Consider the following 22,213-nt stretch of genomic DNA (forward strand, 5'->3'; position numbering starts at 1 on the left):
CCTCTCTGACTAGTAGCCTGAGAGTAAATCGTGGGCTCCCGACAAAGTGAGCGAACGAAGAGCGGAGAGGTGGCTAGAATGGTGCGTGGCCCTGTTTCGGGAGGTCTTAGGGGTTGCAGGAAAGCGCATTTTTGTCGGGGGCGGGGAAAGCTTAGGAGGGACTGGAAGATGGGCCATGGAGCCGATGGCTGTGGGCGGCTCTCTGAAGAGGTCTGGCCGTGAAGGGCAGCAGACCGCGCTGGGGTGGCGGGAGAAACAGGAAAGACCGAGGGTTGTCATTTTAATAGAAGAAGGAAGGAGTCTCGTTTGTGTGCTGGTGGGACCAGTAGAGGGTGCGGGGGGTTGGCTGAGCAGCAGAGAGAGGAGATGCGTATGCACGCATGGAATTCGTTTTTCCCTCCATGTCTCCGAGGGCACCTCCCTCTACTTTTCTGAACCAGATTCCCTTTTCCTTGCTCACCTTTTAAATGGTGGTGTTCCTCAGTCTCCTTTCATTTCATTCCACTTACTTTCCTTAGAATCATCTTACCTTCTGTATTAAGAACTGCATCATGTATCTGACTCGTATCTTAGAACTCCTCCCCTGTGTGCCCACCCGCCTTGAGTGTGGGGAGCTCCTTGTAGATGTGCGGTAGGCCCGACCTCGACACGTGTGCACGGCGTGAACTGCTGTCTCCCCACCTCCCTCTCTCACCCCCCCCAGAGGGCCTCATTCTTCCCTCTTCCTGTCTCAGTGGATCGATTCAAAGGTGCCAGTTTTATTGGCTACTCGTTATGTGTGCTCTGTATCTGGGGTTCAGCTTTGAACGTGACAGACATGAGCCCTGGTCATCCATCATGAGGGGACCCTACCCTTGCACTTGCCCCGCCTAACTCCGTTCATCCTTCTGTGTCCACTTCGGGGCTGTTCCTGGGGAGCCGTCCCTGGCCTCCTGGAGTTAGTGTTCCCTTCGCCTGGTCCCGTTTGCTCGTTTGTCTTCCCTGCTAGATTTTAAGCCACTTGGAGAGTAGCGTCAGGGTGCTGTTGGTTGTATCGTGGCTGCCTGTCACAGTGCCCCCCAGAGCATAGTAGACACTCAGTGAATGTTGTGGGGCAGGGATGGCTCAGTCTGCGTTTTCCCGGGACTGCCCCGGTGGCGGTGAATGTAAGCCCTCCTGTACACATGGCCGTGCCCGCTGTGTGCAGCTGTGTGCAGCTGTGCACGCTGTTGCTTTTGTTTTCACCAGGTGGTGGGTCAGGGGCGTCCTACTGGAATTAATTTAACTTTTACCGCCTCTTTCATTGACTTCCGCGTTTTAAGAAGTTAACAGTCCGTACAAACATAGCCATTTTCAAAGTGAAGGCAAGACTGCGGGTGTTGTACTGTAGTTAACAGTCGACACTTAATGCGTTCAGGCCTTCTGTATTTAGGTAGGCAGGACGGTGGAGGGTTTTAATGTTTTCTCGTCACTGACATGTAAAAGACTTTTCATGAAACCCCTGTTCCCCTCAGGAAATCCTAGGAGTGCATCACACACCCGAACAGAGGTTTGATGCGGAGTTCTTCAAGAAGTTCCGAAACCAGAATATCGTTCTCTCGGCAAGAACATATGCTCGGGTGATTTCTCTTTTGGAAATAAAGCAACTATGGTTGTTAAATTTCTAAGTTTTTAGGCCTGCAGTTAATGTTAATGCATATGTATACTATTATATTTTCTTTTTGGTTGGAGTATTGGTGTACTACAACAGTAATGTAGTACTAATTAGTGTTGTATGAATGTACGCAAATGGAGTCCTATTTTTAAAAGTTTTTATTCTTCATTCTGACTTTTAAAAATTTTTTGTAGCTTTAGATTGCGAGACATGATACAGATTAGGAAGAATCAGGAGTATTTCAAATACTTCACATCAGAACTGTATAAAATGTCAGATGTTTTTGAATGTTCATACAGAATCATTCCTCTGTTTCTGAAGTTCACATTGGAAACTTACTTCTTGTCTTTTGCACAGGAAAGTAACGTGCAGGCCCTGGAGATCCTGTTCACCTACCACGGCTCAGACCTGCGTTCCCACCGCCTGGCGATCCTCTCCAACTTCCCGGAGACCACGTCTCCTCACGAGTACTCGGTGCTGCTGCCCGAGGCGCGGTACGTGGCACTGCGGCCGGGTTTGACCTGCTTCCTGGGTCCGAATGGTGCTGATTCATGCTGAACAGCTTGAATTGAGAAACTACTGTAATCTATTTGAGCTTTTTTCCTGACTATGAGGTTATTTCTGACTTATTTTTAAATGAACCTAAGACCAAAGTGTGTGTAGCACCAAGACAGTACCCCCTTTTGGGAAGCCCTGTGATTCGGCTGTTATGTACTCACCGTGTACTGCTGGTGGTTAAGAACAGGTATCTGTTTGAACCTTTTAGGAACTGAGGCGTAGTTCCCACAGCTTGGGAAGAAGGCTGGGGGCACGCAGGGCTGACGGAATCCTGCGTGTTTAACAGCCCTTTCTCCCTGTGAAACCGCAGGGGCACCAGGAGCAGTGGGAACGCGAAGTAGCCCTTAACTGTGTTTATACTTTTGTAATGCACGGTGCCGTTTTACCTTTGAATGCCCTGCGCTTTCTTTCTGAGGCCCTCCATAAAGTGATTGGAATTTCGGTAAAGACTTGGTGCCTCATACTGTGGCAGAGCAAAATCAGGAGATGAAGTTATTTTGAATGTTTGTTCTGTGATATGTTGCTTAGACAGACTTTGAAAAACTCTAATTTCTTATGGGTCTCTAAGTTATATTTGTTTTAAACACATTGAAAAAAATAGAAACATTTTTTGATTAATGTTTGTTTCTCTGGATAGTCTTTCAGACTGAGCGTCCTGTTTTGTTCTGTCTCCGAAAGTTCATGTGACTGCAGAGCCAAGCCAGTTGCTCCCGGCCTAGCCTCTTCTGTGAGGTCTTCCATGACTCACTCCTTTGCGTTCTCATACTTCTGTGTTCATTCTTGTCTTACACCACTGTGTACATTGGACCACAGTCAGTTGTTTTTACATCTGCCTCTTCCTGTTGCTCTCTTCCTGTCACTCCATTCTTTAACAAACGCCCATCTCTAACCCCGGACGAACTCCTACAGGCAGCAGCCATCTCGTCCTCACTGTTCCACCCCCAGGGCCTAGGGTGGCGCTTGTGTGGGGGGTTCCATGGACGTCTTTGCCAACTGGGGAGGTTAGGTCTGTCTCCTGCCCGTGTGAGAACAGATTAAAGGATGTCCTGAAGGGGGCTCACTCTCTTCCTTGCACTTCACCTGGAATTTGTCTTCTCCACTCTGTCTGACCATCCTTGGCCACCCTGTTTGCAGACTGTCCTCACTTTAAATCCTCCTCTCCTGCTTTCCTTCTTCCTAGCATTTGCCACTGTCTATGTGAGTTTCATTTGTAACTTGTTCATCTCACTTGTTGTCTCTTTGCCCTTCTAAAATGTCAGCTCCCACAGGACAGGGCTTCTTCTGCGTGTTGTTTCCTTCCTCACCTTCTGCACTTTGCAGAACCTGGCACATTGTAGGCACTCAGCAAATACTCGTTGGGTGAATGAATGCACGACTGAATGAGTACGAATTCCATCGTGTTTACTAACAGCCTCTGTGCCTAGAAGAATGCTTGGTACAGACTCAGTTACGTGTTTTGAACAAATGCACGTACCAGTTGGGGTGGGTGTGGTTTTACGTGTTAGGGTTCAAGCTGGGTAATATTTTGGACAGTGATAGTGAGGTACTCCCAGGAGTTGACCTATTTTGAGGTCCCTCAGGCAGGACTTTTTCCTTTGCATTTAAACGAAGTTTCATTTACCAGTTTTCATTTGACAATATTTTATGATTATGATTGCTGGGAAACTTCCATAGTGTGTTATTTTGTATCTTATATCGTCATTCTTAAATTATCTTGTGTTTTTGACATTGATGAAATGTGACTGAGTTTTGTAATACTTTGAAATCTCATTTTCTGTCATAGGTGATACATCTTTTTATTAGCTACCACCCTTTGTCATTGCTATCAAACATTTACACTCTATATTCTCAGTGACTGTTTTAGTTTTTAAGTAGAAAGGTGACATTTTTATACCATCTTTTTTGACTTTTGGTATTTTTGATTTTATATCACATTTTATTTATTGTTTTTATGTTTCAATTGCAATGACATTCAATATACCATTAATTTCAGGTGTTATAGCACACTTTAGAAGGATTACTTAAATTTTAAAATTTATGCCTCTTCCTGTTTTAAACCTTTCCAGAGTAATGGAAACATCTAGTGCAAGAGGTTGTATTTTAAACCGTTGAGAGAGTGTAATAGCGTAGGGGTAGGAACACTGATGCTAGAGCCAAGTTGCCTCGGTTCATCGTCTTGGACAGGTTTTTGACTGTGCCTCGGTCTTTTCACCTGTGAAATGGTGATGATTATAGCACTTATTTCATAGTGTTTTGAGAATGATTAGCTAGTTAATGTGCATAAGATTCTGAGACCAGTGCTTGGCACCAAGCAAGTGCTACTTACTTAACTGTTAGCAGTTATTACTAATGGTGAATTTGATGCCAAGACCTTGGCCTTGTGCACTTACATACATCATAAACTTATTAAACTTCTTATTGGAGCCTCTGGCTGAGTACTCAGTTGGAGCATCATCCTGAGAGGCCAAGGCTGCAGGGTCCATCTCCGGTCAGGGCGGATACGAGAAACAACCAGTGAGTGCATCAGTAAGTGGAACAACAAGTCGATTTTTCTCTCCCTCTTTCTTCTTCCTCCCTTCCCCTCAAATCAATAAATAAAAATAAAAAATAACTTGTTTGCTGGAATAACCCTACAGTTACAGAAGCGTTGCGAAGGTAACACAGAGACTTTATGTGTGCTCTGCACTCCAGCTCACCCTTCCCCACGTAGCCATAGCACTCTGTCGATACCGAGAAATTGCTGCTGGGATGGTCAGTTCTGCACATAATGTGACACATGCATGCCTAAAAGTCACCGACTGTGCAGACCTAACCCCAGTGAAAACCCCAGGATTTATGGGGAAATGGGGTTGGGGCCCAGAGGCCAAAAACTTTGTGCATTTTGTTCAGGGAAGTGTCCCTTGAGTGGCCCCTCTAGGTCACACATAGGCCAGGCTAGTGCGCCTTAGTTTCCCGGAGAAAGGGTGCAGCAGGTGCATCCTTTCTCCAGGAAAGGGGCTCCCCTGGGTTCCTGTGTGGAAGGGCTCATCAGGGAAGAAGGGGATGAGGACAAGGCCCTTCACGTTGAAGGTGGAATTCCCGTGGTGAAGTTTGGGATGAGGTGCCCCAGCCGGAGAGCCCCCAGCCCCCAGGGAGGTGGCACCAGGAAGAAGGAGCGTCAGAGCTGGTGACCTGGCTTAACCTCAAGGTCCTGATGTGCCCGCCCCACAGTGGGACTGAGGACAGAAGCTTTCCTGGAGTCAGCTGCCTCTGCCACAGTCACACTCAGCTTGGGAATGTGGCTGAACTTGGAAATGAGAGATGTAAGAGTGGTAACCTTGGAGCCTGACTCTGGGCAAGGGGCAGGCTGTGAGGCATGATCCCAGCAGGCTTTGCAAAACCATCTCTGTAGAGATAGCACAGTGATGGGCCAGAGCAGGGGGATTCGGGGCCTCAGGGAGTTCCAGCTTCTCTCCAGCTGCCATTTGCAACCCGAATCACTGCCCGGGGCCCAGGTGATCCTCTTGTTCTGTGGGCGGGTGGGGTATGTAAAGGTGGGTGTGGGATGGGGCCCCCTGTTCATTTGAACACATGGAGTGTAGCAATTACTGAATAAATAGGGGATACCAAATTTGTGTCCCAAACTGGAAAAGTATGTTACTTAGGGAAAATTCCAGAAAGTTAGTTCTACAATGAAAAATCACCAGTCATTGCCTCTGGTTGGTAAGGTATCAGGTGATATATATATTTTTTCATTTATCTGTATTTTTCATTTTGTACAGTGATAATAAGAAATTATTAGCCTCTTATTTGGCAGTCCAAAGAAAAGGCTTTATCATGTTTACATTTATCTGTTCCAGAAGGTGGGGAAAAACACATTATGTTTTGGAAAGTTTTTTCTTAATCCTAAGTGGTTACAGTAGAAAAGTTAAGTGTCCACTGGTGTGTGTGTTCAGCTGTCTGGGAAAAAACCAATGAGCAGAATCAGCACAGCGGGGTTCGGCGTGCAGTGATGGGGGAGACTGAGCCGCAAGGGGACGAGCGGGAGGAGCAGGGAAGGGCAGCCCCCGACGGGGCCCGGCCTGGGGCAGAGGGGGTCCAGGGCCCCAGTGCGCAGGAATTCCAAGGGACAACAGGCCAGGCAGGCCATGTGAGGAAGGCCTTTCCAGCACATCCCTGAATGGGATGTCTTGGGAGATGCTGTAATGAAATGACCTCAAACTTCAGTCAGTGAGGATGTTTGGTCTGCGGGGTTATGATGTCATCTTGTCCGTGACAGGAGAGTCTCTGAGGATGAGCAGTGGGGAGAGAAAGGTGGGACAGCCCTTCCAGCCAAGAGGCTCCAAAGAGAGAAGACAGGGCACATGTGAGGCCACCAGGCATGGCCAGTTTGGGAGGGTGGGGCTCCAGTTGGTGCAGAATGAGGCATCAGTGGAGGTCTGGCTGGCGTACACGTGGGGAGGGGCGGGCGGGGCCCGGCTCCGAAGCAGAGGGGCCTCGGGGAAGGAGGGGGACACTCAAGCACTAGACCGTGTTGCGCATCTGTGCAAATCACAGAAAGGTGCCCCAACCGGGTGGATGCCACCTTGCGCGAGGGCACATGGGTGAGTGAACGGCGAGCTGGGTTTTCTCCCCGCACCGGCTCCTTCAGCTGCGCTTGTTCCGTGGGTGTGTTCACGGAGGCCCTGGCAGCTGTGGTTCAGTTAGGGGTGGTGGTTTATGCACAGATGACCAGTGCACACTGGGAGAGAGGGCACCAGGGTGTGGGGGGAAAAACCCAGAAAGAAACAAAAACTTTGTACAGTTGAACAAAGTTAGGAACCTAAAAAAATTGTCCCATGGTTTTCTGGCTGTTAAGTACTAACATACAGTACTTTACCTTGAGAAAGACTTTGCTTGTGGACATGGGTGTCGGAGAGTTGCAGCTCATGTGTTATTGGGAAGTGGAGGGAGGGGGTCATTTTCGAAGTCTGATGTGGCCGGGAGTGGCTGCCACTGCTCCAGGGACCGGGGTCCTGGTGGCCGTGTGGGGAGTGCATGTGTGCACGGAGCCTGCTGCGGCCTGGCCCGCCTATGCAGTTTTCTGTGTTCACCTAAGGTTTCTTGTGGGTGACTTTGCACACTAGCAAACGTGGAATTTGTATTATGCTCAAGTTGTTCCCCAGGGTGTCGATGCGTGGGAACAAACTTGCATTTTGAAAACATTGTGGCAGAACCGACTGTACAGTACTGTTAATACTGCATATCTGTTTGGGTTTAACCAGTGTTTGTAGTAATGATATCCTTTTTCTGTTTCAGTATCCAACCCAGGATAGAACAGTGCATTTAGATTTCATGTACTTTTAATATGTGGAAATAAACTGTCATTTAGTATCTGTTAGTCAAGAAATTCTCTGACCTATATATTTACTAGACAATGAAAATTGATCCTCATATTTATAGTCATGGATTATCTCTAGAATCAACATGGAAAGATGGAATTGTATTTAGTGTATTTTGAGATATTGCAGTATCTAAATATTTTATAATGCAAGTGACAGAACTCGATGGAAATAGAATATCTGAACCCTGTATTCTTTTCATCATCCTAGAAAAGCTGTTACTATAGCAACGTGGCAGTTTGTTTGCTTTTGAATGTCCAAGCTTAGATTAGTTGACGGTTGAAAGTTTGATCGTGAGAACTATGTAGTAGAATGCAGATGGACCGTGCTTGTGCGAGCCGTGAAAACGTTTTAGGTGTTTCCATCTTCCTGTCTGAATTCGTGATTTTATGAATTATTTATTGACTTCTCATTCTTCTGTACTGTTAGTTCCACCGTGATTTGTGTGACACGTCATTAAAGATAAAAATAAAAAGTGGCAGAGTAAAAAAAGTTGCCACCAGTTCTTAGATCACAAAGCATGCCAACCTGATCTTACGTCAGCACACACCTCCGGTCACTCCCACGTTCAGAACCTCTGCTGCCCTAGCAGGCGTGTCCAGCCCGCGGCCCGTGGGCCACATGCAGCCCAGGAGAGCTGTGCGTGCGGCCCAGCACAAATCATAACTTTACCTAAAACATGATGAGACTTCTTTTGTGATTGTGTGTGGCAGTATATTTAGTGCGCGGCCCAAGACAACTCTTCTTCTTCCAGTGTGGCGCGGAGACCCTAAATCACACTTCCCCTGCCTTCATCTGGGGCAACTCGAAAACAGCACGCTCAGCCGTGCGGCAGACCTTCCTGGGACCTGCAGGCCCAGGCTCTCTCTGTGCTGTGCACCCCCAGCTCCTGTGTTGGTTCCCAGCACCTCACTCCCTTGCTGACCCTGAGTCAGCCCTGCTCTTCTTGGGCCTTTGTCCCGCTGTGCGGTCCGCCCCACTTGGTGATGCAACAGAAAATCCGGAGTCTCCATGAGCTTTCTCCTGACCAGTTTTCATTGGGAAGTGCCATCGGGTCAGTAGGTTTTACATCCTTTCCTTGTCACTGAGAAGTTTTTGTCAGTGGCCCAAAACTTAGGAGGCCTTTGGGTGACCAATGTGGAGGTGCTTTTCTGTTTGAGAGTTTGCTGATAGTCTGCGGCATTTTTTAAAAATTACTATTATCACCAGACTAACCCGTATCTCATAAGAAAGTGCTGTGACTATATTGAGCCATGCAGTGGTGGTTAATAACTATCGGATGAATAAATGGTTGTTATGTGAAGAGATGGGGAAAATACCAGTATCGGTGTGGCAAAGGAAGTAAGATGCAGTGAAGCGCAGACTCTTTGAAACACCGGCAAGGATGGGCTCAGGCTGCGAGTGAGGTGACGTGCTGGTTGTGTTCTCCTGCCGCCCTGTCCGTGTCCATCACACACGTGTGTCTTCTGTGCATTCGTAAATTGTGGTTTTGGCTCCATCTGTTTCTGATTTTGTTTGGACCATTTGGCCATGATACACTTTTGATTTTATTTAATCTTTTTAAAACGGTAAAACGCACATAACATAACACGTACCCATATTAACCATCATCACTGCATACGTACATCCCATGGCCGTGCGACCAGCGTTCAGGGTCCTTTTTCTCTTGTGAGACGAACTCTGTCCCCGTTAAACATGAACTCCCCTTTGCTTCCAGTCCGGCCCCTGGCAGCCACCATTGCCCTCTCTGCCTCTGTGAGGTCGCTGTACAGTGGGTACAGTGGTGCCCTCTTTGTGACCAGCTTATTTCGCTGAGCGTAATGTCCTCAAGACATGATACACTTTTCGTGAGGTTAACATTACTACCAAGTAGGATTCAGAGTGGCTTCTCCCTGTGGGCCGCACTTCTGTTTCTGCTGCAGGAGTGTTTCTTAACCGAAGTCAAGAAACACTTTACTGGGTGCAGGTACATTCTAGTTCAAAATCAAGACAGGGAGGTTGTATCGCCACTAATGCCCCACTCCTTGGGGAGAGCCTCTTCTCCATCTTTGGACGATGAATAGGGCATCCAAACTGAAGAGAACTTCTGGTATCTCTTCTCGGACCTGTTTTTTCAATCTTGGATTTGAATAGCCAAACTTGGAGAGTTTTTTGTCATTACAACAGCATAAAGTTTGTCATAAAAGCAACATATCCATATGCATTTTATTAAAATTCCCAGTAGGACAAACCGGATTTAGGTGAAATTGATTTACCTTATAACTTAAATAACTAATAAAGAATTTGCCTTTAGTCCCGGCTGGTGTGGCTCAGTTGGTCCAGCGTTGTCCCTCCAAGCTCAGGGCCACCGGTTCAATTTCCCGTCAGGACACATGCCTGGGTTGCAGGTTCGGTACCCAGTCGGGACACCTGTGCAAAGCAACCAACCAAAGTTTTTCTCTCATGTTGACATTTCTTACCCTCTATTTCTCCCTCTTCCCCTCTCTTTAAAATTAAAATAGATAGGTACAAAATAGACAGGGGGTGGTTAAGAATAGTATAGGGAATTGAGAAGCCAAAGAACTTATATGTACGACCCATGGACATGAACTAAGGAGGGGGGTGATGCAGGTGGGAGGGGTGTACAGGGTGGCAGGGAACAAAGGGGAAAAATTGGAACAACTCTAATAGCATCATCAATAAAATATATTTAAAAAATTAAAAAATTACCTTTAAAGCGGTCAAATGACAACTGAGAGGTAGATAGGAGTTTACTCTTCACTTTCAGTTTTGAGTTGGTGATGTTCGGATATTTTACATTAGTTTGTGTTGTTTTCAGAGATGAAATAATTTGAACTATCTTTTCATTGAAGTCAAATTTGACCCCAGGCAGCTTTCAATTCAGAAGGTAGATTATTGTTGGATGCTTTTATTTTCTTTTCTTTGAAAGGCAACAGAAGACTGTACCAGAATTAGTTACTGTTGCCTTAGTTTCGTGGTTTGAAGGATATCACGGAAGTTTTTCTCCCCTAAGAAACATATTAATGTTTCTTGCAGAGCACATGTTGATTTTTGAACGTCAGCTTCTTTTTAGTGAAATTTATAACTAATGATGAGTACATGTGGAACTAATTTAAAAATTAAAACATTTTTAAATTGCTTTTTACAAGCTCATTTTCTTGAAAGAACACTGCATAGAAGTGTTCTTTTACAAGCAGAAGGTGAATGAGTCATAGAAATTGTTATTTTAATAAAAATATAAGGAATGCTCATGTGCCCTGTATTACGTGAAATAGGTGGATACAGAATGAGTCGGATGTGGTCCCTGTCCTCAGATAAATTAGGATCGAGCAGCAAAGACCAGACAGTGTGTGTGGATGTAATTACCATAACTAAAATGTGCTGTAGGAGGAGGATTGATGGGGTTGGAGATGGGGGAGGTTACTTCTTGTTACAGTGAAAACGAATCAGCAGAGTAAGATTCCGTCTAGGTCTTGGGGGCTGAGTGTGATTCTGGAATTTTGAGTGGGTAGGAGTCATCCGAGTACACGTTTAACATCAGGTTCTTCCACCTCCTCGGTCCTCACCTGCATCGTGTTGTTACGTGGTTGTCGTGCCGCCCAGGGTGGCTGTGAGTGCGGCCAAACACACAACTGCACATTTACTTAAAACCTTTTTTTTTAGTTCATCGGTTTTCATTGGTGTTTGTGTATTTGATATGTGGCCCAAGACAATCTTCTTCTCCCACTATGGCCCCGAAACACCAAAAGGTTGGAACCCCCTGGAACTGAGAGTCCAAAAGGTGTTCCCAATTAATTCCTCAGTTGAGAATGAATTTGTGCAGGTGCTTTCCAATAAACAACACGCATCTCCTTTTGCTCGTGTTTTAATGTAGACCAGTCCTGTTGATAAAGAGTTCTTTTTTCTTCCTTGGAAAATTTCTATTGGACATTCTATTCCCACCATAATTTTATTGTTGGAATGAAATGCCACCACAGTTGCAACCTTGACCATGAAATGTTCTGGAAAGACTGGGGCACTGCCTTCCCTTTTTGGTTCTCACAGGAAGCAAAAATGTTTCTTTTCCCTTTAAAATGGAGAAGCTGATTAATTAACTAATCAAAATTCAGTTCCCATGTGTGCAGTTTATTTCTGAACTGTGAGCAAAGAACAATAAATTGGTTTGTATTTTACTCCTGGAATAAGTATCTGGCCTTTGCGATGACTGTTAATAGAGAGGAGCTGGAGAGTCGTACAGAATGAGATGCACCCGCAGTTTCTGAGTCCAGGAGGAGCCTGGAGTTTGGATCCAGGAGGACGGGCCTCGCAGCACTGCTGTCCAGCGCAGGGTCCGGGCTGGCAGAGGGCTGTTTGGTTTGCATGTCTCCTGGCGCTGTGGGCACGAGAGATCTCGACTCATTTAGTTCTTGTCTTTCTGTTTATTTAAAGCAACGGAATGGACGCGGGGCAGTTTCTTTGGCTCAGAAGGCAGAACACAGTTACTGCGGGGGTTATTTTTATGGGCCTTGGACGGTGTGTTGGTGCTGACATTCGTTCTGTGCTCTGAAAATGACAGGGAGTGCGTTTGTGCTGATTAGTCCGTGTCCTCTTTGCTACTGAAAGTGATTTCAGTCCTCGCTGGAGCGCGTGGGGTTTTCTTTCTTATTTTTTTGAGAGAGAGAGAGAGAGGGAGGGAGAGGGGGAGAGAGAAAAACATGGACCGGTTGCCTTCTGCACGCCCCCTGACAGGAGAGGAACCCTGGGGGTGGCTCTCTGACCAAGCCGGCCCCCCTGCGGGCCTCATTTCCCCTTTTATTCAAGAAGCATTTCGTGATTGAGGGCAAAACATTTAAAAATTTAAAAATTTCGAATTTTTAAAAATTTACAAGCAAATTTTCTGTTTTACATATAATTTTCAGAGCATGTTCATGAGAGAAGTAGAGAAAGGATTATTAGCCTGCTCTGAAAGCAAAACATTTTGAGAGGCATGAGTAAAATGTGTTCTGAATTAAAGATTTATTTTAAAAATAAGTGACAATTACATTGTCATTTTAGTGTGTATGTAACTATTGTCAAATGTTTTAATATGGCTTAATTCAGTGTAAAGTTTCTGATTTTTATTCCCCTAAAAAAATGTTATCAGATTCAACATTACCTAGTGAATGGTAGGCTTTTCATAGAGACGAGATTTTTTTCCACTATTCGTTTTCTTCCAGAATTTAAATACCTTGACCAATAATTTCAGAACATGTGATTTTTAAGAAGATTATAGTATCTTCTGGATGGTTGAACTGCCTCGGGGAATCAGTCCCTGTAATTCTTTTTGATCGAACAATGTCTTTTCCAGCCAAGATTTCATTAATATGTAAATACTTCTCTGTACCAGCAGTGAATCTCTTTATCACACTGTATTTAATTAACATATAAATAACCCTGTGAGACACTATGCCCACTTTCTGATATGGGCAAGCATGTTTAAATATTGTATTTGCAATAAGTAAAATTCTATTAGGGATCGAATTTATGTTTTGTAGACAAAGCATATGCATTATTTTAAGAAATGGTTTGATCTGAGCGTGTGCCCAGTCTTTAATCCTAAAAGTTTGCCTCCTCTCTAAACCAGCTGTGGGGAGAGCATCCGTGACGTACACACGTTGGGACCACGACTCGGTACTGATGCGCACTGGACGTGGACAGGTGCTAGCGTGGTGCGCAGGGAGGAGAAGCTTTGCTCAGGAGCGTGGGTGTGGATCTCGGTCCTGTCCCCCCTTGCTGCTTTACTTGGGAAGCTGCTTAGCCTCTCAGGTCTTCAGTTTCGCTGAGCGTGAAATGGGAAACTGTACTGGTGGCGCGGTGACAGAGGAACGTCAGAGCCGCGTCGTCCAGCACGGTCTTCGGCGTGCAGCAGTGGCGGTGGTCGTGGAGGATGGGGCTGCGGCAGCAGTTTGGAACGGTGTCCTGTCGCAGACCCCTTAGTGTCAAGTGCATTGAGTAGTCTCACAAAAGACTGGTGAGTGGGCACGATACAGTCACTGCAGGGCTCTTCCTCCCTCCCAAGGGACTCTTCGGCGTCCCACCTGCAACAGTGCCCCTTTCCTGACAGCCGGTGCCTGGTGGAGGTTTCATAGCGCCCATGTACTGTTCAGATGAAGTTTCACGTCTTGGTTAAATCTCATGTTTGCAGTTCTTAAGAGTTTTTTTGTTGGTGGCTTTGAGTGCTCCGAGTTTAGAGTGGAGAGAACGTCAGGGCATCTGTTCCTACTGGTCTTTAAACCATCCGTTCAGGAGTCAGTGGTGAGTTGAGAGCTCAGGTGGGTTACTTACCTGCAAGTTTGTAATTGTGAGTGTAACTTCTGCGGTGTCTGAGGATTAAGTGAAGGGATGCATTTATGTAAACTTAGATGTAATCATTTACTTATTATTGCTGTGCTTATAGCACTGCTGGGATGGATGCAGTCAGTATTTACTGGAAAGGAGTATTTACTTCTCACGGCGAGGCAAATTATTTACTAGGAACTTAGCAAAATCATAGATAGGAAATCCTGGAAAACATGAAATGGATGTACCACCTATATATTTTCATAAGGTTAAATAGGAATAAATGCCAGATGACTTGTCCAGTTATACGTAGTGAGGATTCAGAACAGGAAGAAAGCACTCTGGGCTGGAAAAGGTGGGGTTTGGAGAGTTAGGATATCAGGCTCTGAGACCGTGGGATCTGGAACCAGATGGCCTGGGTTCAAATCCCTGCTGCATCTTTGTGGCTGTGTGGTTCTGGACAAGTCACTCAACGTTTCTGTGCCTCTGTCTTCACTATTGTAAGATGGGGGAGATAATGTTGATCATCTCTCAGGAACGCCGAGTGTGTACCTGTAATTGCTTAGAACTTGCTGTTTGTGCTCACTCATAATCATCACTATGTAAGTGTCAGCCGTAGGTGGGCACATTTGGATAGTTTTACACTAGCATGTGAAGTGCACATTCAACACAAGCCTCGAAGTGGGAAAATGCAGGGATTCTGGGGTGACAGCGAGGCAGCGAGTCTTCCTGTGGCTGGGGGTCTGTGTAGACATTTGAGGGCCATTTTATTAGCCATATGAATAAAAGGGAGATGGGAATATTCTTCTCTGATCCTCTTGTTCAGACCCATTAGCACCACGGCCTGCATAGGGTCAAGGTTTGTAATGCACGTTATCACTCACAAACATTTTGGTACATTCACTAGTTTGTAGTTGGTGAATGCAGATCTCAGATACTTTTGTCTTTGTCCTGGGAGCTTTTTCTGCTTTAATTGATAGTCCGAAGGAGATTTGTCCGGTTCTGATTGTCTTTAAGTCATGTGAAATGAGGGCCTTGTTCTCATTCTCTCTGCTGGTTCTGTGGCAGTCCCAGTAGCAGAGAAAGGGGTGGAACTGGCCAGATATTTCTCCTGTTACTCACTTCCCTTTTGGTGGTGTGGACGTGCATCCCCAGCCCGAGGACAATCCTTGTCAACCCTTTGGGCACCCCAAGACCCCAGATCTTGGAGCGCCGTCCTGTGTAACATGGATTCTGTCACTGGATGAAATGTTGGCAACACTGCATCTGTAGTTTATTTACCATAAACGAGAGTTGTACTACATCAGCTTTCAGTCAGGCCCATGATTTCCATAGGTGCACCTTTATAAATATGAGAAACATCACAAAAAAATTCAATAAAACATATACATTTGCCCTGGCTGGTGTAGCTCAGTGGATTGAGCGTGGGTCTGCGAACCAGAGGATCGCGGTTCGATTCCCAGTCAGGGCACAAGCCTGGGTTGCAGGCCAGTTCCCAGTGGGGGATGCACAAGAAGCAACCATACATTGATATGTCTCTCCCTCTCTCCTTCCCTTCCCTTCCCTTCTTAAATAAATAAAATCTTTAAACAAAAAAAAACACACAAAAAAACCACATTCATAAATATTTCTTATGTGCATAGCACCAAATGTGAGTGTAAAAGTTACTGCATAAATGTTTTGCTTCTTTTTTATGTTGTTCATTTCAGCTCTTCATCGTTAAAGTATAAGCCATTAAAATTGAGTTTGAGGATGCCTTCTATTTCCCCTGGCCACATTTCTTACAGCAAGTGCATAGATAATCTATATCGTTCTGACAGCCTTCAGTGTCTCCTCTTCAAAACCGGCTTCATCCCGCCAGGGGACGGGTGGTGGTGGTGGTGAGGGGGTCATTGTTCATACCACTGATGCCTCTGTTCATCTGTTGCCCCTTGGCGTGTGGACTTGAAACGCTTTTGTGAAGAGCAGCTGTTCTCAGCATTTAACTTACGTTTCTGAAAAATTACATGGTTCTCTGCAGGGGTCTGTGGCTGCTTCGTAAACATTAGTGATTTCACAAACTAGTTTTCAGAAATACTCAAATTATCCTTTGCTTTTGGTTAAAAGTGTAATTTGAAACTTAGTTTTAAGCATTTGGGACAGAGAGCTTGCCTTGAGGAAATTATTACTTATTTTGCCTCATAGATCAGCTCATCAGCTTATCACATTCTCCTTTTTTTTTATTTTTAATTTTTTTTCTCCCTTTTTTTTAAATCACATTTTCTTATTACTGTTTACGGTATTGGCCAGGTGCCAAGTACTCGGGTTGACATCTGCAGAGTTTATCACAGCTGTTGGGTATTTGCAAATGTAATCATTGATGTGGTTATTAAAACAGTGTTATTAATCATGAGAAAGGAGATTTTGCAGTGTCAACCAGCCCATGTCTTTTTCGATTGGGTTGACCAAGAACTCTGTGTGCTTTCTTTCTGTAAAATAAAAGACCCATTTTTCATTGTCACCAATAACTTCATTGATTTGGGTATTTTGAGTCTGTCGGCTGTCTCCCGCTATTGGCTTCTACTGGGGAGAGGCCAGGGGTGTTGCTGAACATCTTCCAGTGCATAAGACAGCTCCACAGCAAAGAATTATTTGGCCAAAATGTCAATAATACCAGGAAACCTTGCAAACCACTTTTGACACGTTTAATCAGTCACAACATCTTCTCCACGCACTGCACAATTTTTTTTTGTATTTCAGTTGCATTTTTAACTTTATTTAAATAAAAAGCAATAATATGCTGAAAATGGTGTGTATTTTCTTCCATGTTCACTATTAAAGTGTCTGCACAATAATTTACCAATTTCGATAACTTAAAAAATACATGACAGCTGTCACAGTTCAGTCTAACGAAATTGTTTCGAATGAAGTTCAAGACAACTAAGCACCACTGTCAGGCGGAGAAGCGAAACAGACCCTTTGGGTGACCCCGTGTTTCACGACCGATGAGCAGCCTCCTCGTGGGTTTTCATAATAATGGTGCTTTGTATGATGGCTTAACAGTTAGCATAAACCAGGCCCTCTTCTAGAGGCTCTGTGTGTGCTAACCAACTTGATCCTCCCCAGTCCAAGCGAGGTTAGAACTGTTATTAGCACTTTATCACTGATGAGGAAATCGGGGCGCAGACCGATTGAGTCGCTTGACCAAGTGCGGAGTCGTAGTCCTGACGTACAGGTTAGACTTCTCAGAGTGTACTCATGATTGTGGTAGGTCAGAATCAAGAAAACATTTGCTTCTCCCACTTCGGCTGGGGCGGGTGCTGGGACAGCAGACACCTTCCTGCGGGAGGGGCAGCCACGCCCCAGTGCTGGGAGGAGGAGGTGGTTTCACGCCTGCCTCTCTTCGCACGTTGCTGACGTCTGAGGATACTCGTTATTAGTCTCTGCTCCGTTTTCTGAGCATCTTACTAATGAAATTGGTCCAGAAGAGAACTCTGAATGGTGGCTTCCGGTCGTTTTTTCCATCTGGGCCCTCTGACTGATAACCAGCTTTCTGATTGGTTTCCCATCCAGTGTGACTTGTTCAGTGGTGATGATGATAGTGTGGGCCCAAATTATTATTTTTTGTTCTTCATTTACCAGAACATTCCCTTCTAGGCTGATAATAGGAATAAATATAACTCCACATCTTAAAACCAGTGCCTGGAATGTGGCCACTCAGCCATGAGGCACTATTCAGACTTTTGTTTCCAAGGCCTAGAAGGTGGCTAAAAGGACTTTTGTTAGTTTATTCTTGACAGAAGTGTCTTTAAACTAAAACAATTACTGTGAGAAATAATTGGTGAAAGAATGGTGAACATAATAGAACTTACTCCATTCCTGCTGACAGATAAACGTTACCTTCAAATGAAGCCAGCAAAGTTTGGTATTTGGAATAAAACAATGAACAGGGTTCTAATATAAAGAATCCTAGAACTGAGCAAAGGCAGTCATTATTTTGTACAGAGATAATTTAGGTGCCATGTACTTCCTGTTTTCATGGGGACGATGTATTGAAATTTTAAGACTTCCCAAGCGAAGTGAAAACAATAGACAAAAGATGAACTAAAATATGTAAATGTTGTTTTGTGTTTATAGAATTGTAGACTCGAAGTGGAAGTTTTGCTGCTAACCAGACTTTCTACAGCTCTTTAGAAGGAAGTAGTATGCTTTCTAGGTGTTTTCTGAGCTAGTCTCATTTGATCCATCCAGTGATTAATTTACATGACTGATATTTTTGTCGTGAAAAGAATGAATGAGAAAGTTTTTCCCTGAATTTTATGAAGCATTCTATCATTCTGCTTTCCTTATGAAAGAATAAGTAGCTCAAATTTGGGTGTTTTTTTTTTTTAAGAAGGCAATGAGAGAAGTAACCAATTGTTTGGAGAGGCGAAGTGCCGTGAGATGTAGGGAAATCCGTGTACGTTCGGGAATTCCAGCCCCTGAGGCGTATGGCTCGTACCCTGTCTGGCGTGCGGACCACCACGAGCACAGCTTGCCTCCCTCGGTGTCATGATCTGAATTAGGAAAGTGTTCTTGTTCTCATTCTCTCAGACCTGTGTGTTTCATGTACATGTACTTCCATGACATACATGCTTCTAAATGAAAAAAAAAACTGTCCCTTTTCATTGCACTATTCCAATTTTGCATTTTTGTGAGGCTCATGAGGTCACTTAAAATCTTTGTTACGCTGTTCGTTAATTTATTCAGTTGGCACATATGATTTTAGAGTCTGCTAAATGCTGGGCACTCTTTTGGGTGCTGAGGATGTGGCAACAGATAAAACAAACAAAAATCCTACCCTGGAGGATCTCATACCCTGGCTGGGGGTGAGCTTCTGTTTGTTTCTTAAAAGCCGTCCTTTGTAGCATGATAGAGAATGCGTGGTGTTTTCATAGCAAGCATTTCAAACTCCTGAAGTTGGCTTTAAACCGATTTGCCTTATAGAAACATCGTGTAAGAAATGGAAAGAGCAGAAAGGTTTTGTTCTTTCTTTTTGTTTGTTTTCATGACCATCGATGATCAAACTCGAAGATCGAGTGCTATGTTTGGTAGAAGTTGGTTTCTTTAGACTAGTCACCAACCTCCTGGTGTTGAGATTGGTTTTATATTGGTTTTAAATTAAATTGGTCTTAATTTAAATGTACCCTGTAAGTATGTTTGAAAATGGGCCTTATTGGGTTGTTTGTGTTACATTTTGGGAAGGCACAAATTGCCTTCACTATTCACGAATCTAACCTGGTGGCTCTCATGTATGAAGCGGAGGGATGCTGCAGGTGAGGCCAGATTTGTGTTTGGGGGCTAGGAGGGTGGCCCCAGGTCCTTTCTAGAGGCAGCAGTGTGCATTAGCCAGAAGTGCCAGCTTCAGATGCGGACCATCTGGTTGTGTGTTCAAAGCGCAGCTGTGCCATTTACTAGCTTTGTGAGGAGGGCAGTTAACCCTAGGCCTCAGGTTTTCTCATTATCACGTGAGAAGGTAGCATTGTCTCATCGTCATTAGGTGAGTAGGAGTAAATGAGGTTTTAGAGGTTAAAGCCATTTTATCATGTCTGGTCCATAGTAAGAGATCAGTGAGTGTTAAAGATTGTTACGGTTGCAGACCATCCAGTCCTGTTTGCAGTGGTGATTGACACATTTAGAAACATGAAGTTGTGCTTGCCTTGAAAGTGAAGATGTAGCAAAATCACTTGATATTAACCTAGGACTCTTCAGGCCTACCTGTTGGAGTAGGCCTCCGAGCGGAACTTGTTCTTAATGTTTGTTCTGATAAAAACAGGTGTGTTTTCTTACCCGATTCTGTTCAGTGAGCTTTAACAAATTTTACAACTTTGTAGTCTGTGCATACCAGGTAAATATTACTTTGCTGAGGGTCCCACGCCACTCCTAATCATTTTAGTAATAACCCTTGTGTCTAATATGTACTTTGTGTCGAAATACAAATCTCCACCTGTGATACACTTTTCTAAAATTCTTTTAGGATAATTTTTCTGTGCAGCTGTGTGTGCATTAATCTGAAAAGGCAGTGCTACTTCGCTAGTTTTAGTGTTTTTCCAGCTTCCCCCGTTTACTGCAACAATTGATTCTTGTGCTGGGAGAGTGAGCATTGTCATCGTGCCCAATTGTCCTTTTTAAATTTTCATCTCAGTGGTCCAGGATGAAGCACTAGTTGTTGACAGGGAAGAAAATAAAGTGGTTTCTCACTTGATGACAGATGAAGTGGTGTGACTGTGGCGTTCCTTCTAAAGAATTGTCTGCGTAACTCAGAAACTTAGACATCTGGACCCAAATGCCTTCAAAAATGTACCTCTGGTACACAGCTAGCTAGGTGTTTAACGCTAGCTAAAAGCGGGGCAGAATGCTGCGTTTTAAAGATTCAGTGTGGTAACTTCTCGTGTGTGTCCAGTGGGCGGCTTTGACTCCGGGTGACCTGCACCAGTAGCAATGCGTACTGCAGGGGCTGGCGTCCAGCGCTGCCCACTCCGGGCTTCCCCTTCCGCTTTCCAGCCCTCCAGGGCGGCTCTCCTCTTACATGAGGACCACGCTCTTCATCAGCATCATTTTCAAACATTCATGAACTCTTTCCTGTGTGAGGCGTGATGTATAGCCTAGTAGGATGAGAGTACAAAGCATAACCTGATAATACACAGAAGTGTAATTCTTTCTCTGGGGGCTTGGTAAATTTTAGGAAAATGTTACTATTGATACTCAGAAATGTGAGAATGTCTTCTTGAACTACAAAAGAAGGCAATAGAAATTTGCTTTTAAAATTTTTGTCTTCATTCTTAATTCAGAATGTTTCCGTTGTTTTCATGGATTCTTGGGTTGTGAGAGCCATTGGGACTGTAGAGATAATGTTTGAAGTGCTTCACTTTAGGAAGTTGTGTGCCAAAAGAAAAACAAAAGAGAAAGAACCCCCCCCCCAGAAAAGAGTCACGTGACAAAGGCCGCTTGCTCACGAAAAACCAGACCGATTCTGTTTCCCTGCCTCCCGACCCGCACGCAGCGCACGGCTCAGCCTCGCAGAGTGGGGTTGGTGCCGCCATCTTTGCCTCACTGCCCCTCACTGCCCCTCTTTGGTTTATTCTCAGTGCCTCTCATCAGGCCTTTGTCTCTTTCAGATTCACCTGTTACTTTTCAGTGGTGTCATTAACCTGCAGAATCATTTTACTCTTGCTCTTTCCTGCCCTCTCTGTCTGTGGGTTCCAATGTGGTAGCCATGAGTCACACGTGGCTCTTTAAATTTTAATTAAAATTAATTCAAACATTAAAATTCCCTTTCTTAGTTTCAGTAGCCACAGTTGAAGTGCTTTATGCATGTACACGTAGCTGGGGGTTATGCCTTATGATCACAGGAAGTTGGATTGTAAGCATTTTGTGGGCAAGGGGCCCTGTGTGCTGGTATGAAGAACATGAAGTATGGGCTCTCGGTAAACATCTCGGTGGGTGTGATGAACATGCACCCATACCACCGTCCTTTGGTTCCTTCCCAGTTTTCTTTTAATTCTCCTCTTTTTGAACCGTTTTGTGGGAGAGGAGAGATCTGCAGTTGGATGTTTTCCATTTGCGTATTATGTGATGTACCACTTAATGTATCGTAAACACGAATCTTGGAGAGTTAAGGTTGTAGAGATCTGTTGCTACATGTTCCTTGTGTAGCCATTGAACGACGTGTATTAAATGCTTACGTATTTTTTTTTTTTGTATTTAAGTTATCATGGTGATTCCTTGATGATTGTTCCCTGGCACGAACGTACACACCGAGACAAAGATTGGTGCGAGGAGGCGGCGTGCAGGTAAGAGCGAGCCGGCACGGGGAGCTTCCTTTCGTTGGGGGGTGGCCACCTGTGAAGGTGGGGTGTGTCGTGGGGCCCCTTTCCTGATGTGGGGGGCCTGGATTTAGAGAGTTTGAGTGAAGTGTTTTTTAAAAAACCTTGACTTTGCTCAGGTTAAAACTGTTTTAATGTAAAAAATATTAAATACTACAAAGGACTTATTACAAAAGTTATCCTGGTAGAACAGCTCTTCATTTCAAGGTACTTGCTCTCAGTGTTTGGCATACACAGACCTTTTTCGTGGTGGTGGTTATGCATGTGTGCAGTTTTGTTCTTGGTTCAGTTTCATTTCTACAAGACTTTCCTTGGAAAGTCCGGAATGTGGAGGCTGGATGTCCCGTGGAGGAGGGTAGGAGGTCAGGCGCGGGGCTGAAAGGCCCCGTGGGGGACATTTGACTCCCTCTGCCTCCCAGGCCTTAGTGTAAATACTCCTTCACTAGCTCCCCTTCCGTGTTTTCCCCACGTGAGGTCAGAGGTTTACTGTTTGGACTCGTGGATTGAGCTAGAGAACCTCC

The 22,213-nt window shown here is 44.8% G+C and overlaps 1 protein-coding gene across 1 annotated transcript in view; it reads left to right on the forward strand.

The window, feature by feature from the left end:
• Positions 1 to 22,213, forward strand: part of NBAS (NBAS subunit of NRZ tethering complex) — a 248,103-nt gene that overhangs the window by 65,972 nt on the left and 159,918 nt on the right. The window contains exons 20-22 of the mRNA XM_037035490.1: positions 1,494 to 1,598; positions 1,991 to 2,127; positions 21,576 to 21,659. Coding sequence (XP_036891385.1) covers positions 1,494 to 1,598; positions 1,991 to 2,127; positions 21,576 to 21,659 — 326 coding nt within the window. The remainder of the gene's footprint in view (positions 1 to 1,493; positions 1,599 to 1,990; positions 2,128 to 21,575; positions 21,660 to 22,213) is intronic.

The sequence above is a fragment of the Sturnira hondurensis genome, unplaced genomic scaffold (assembly GCF_014824575.4).
Source record: "Sturnira hondurensis isolate 20B ecotype Veracruz unplaced genomic scaffold, ASM1482457v3 Scaffold0022319, whole genome shotgun sequence".
Lineage (NCBI taxonomy): Eukaryota > Metazoa > Chordata > Mammalia > Chiroptera > Phyllostomidae > Sturnira > Sturnira hondurensis.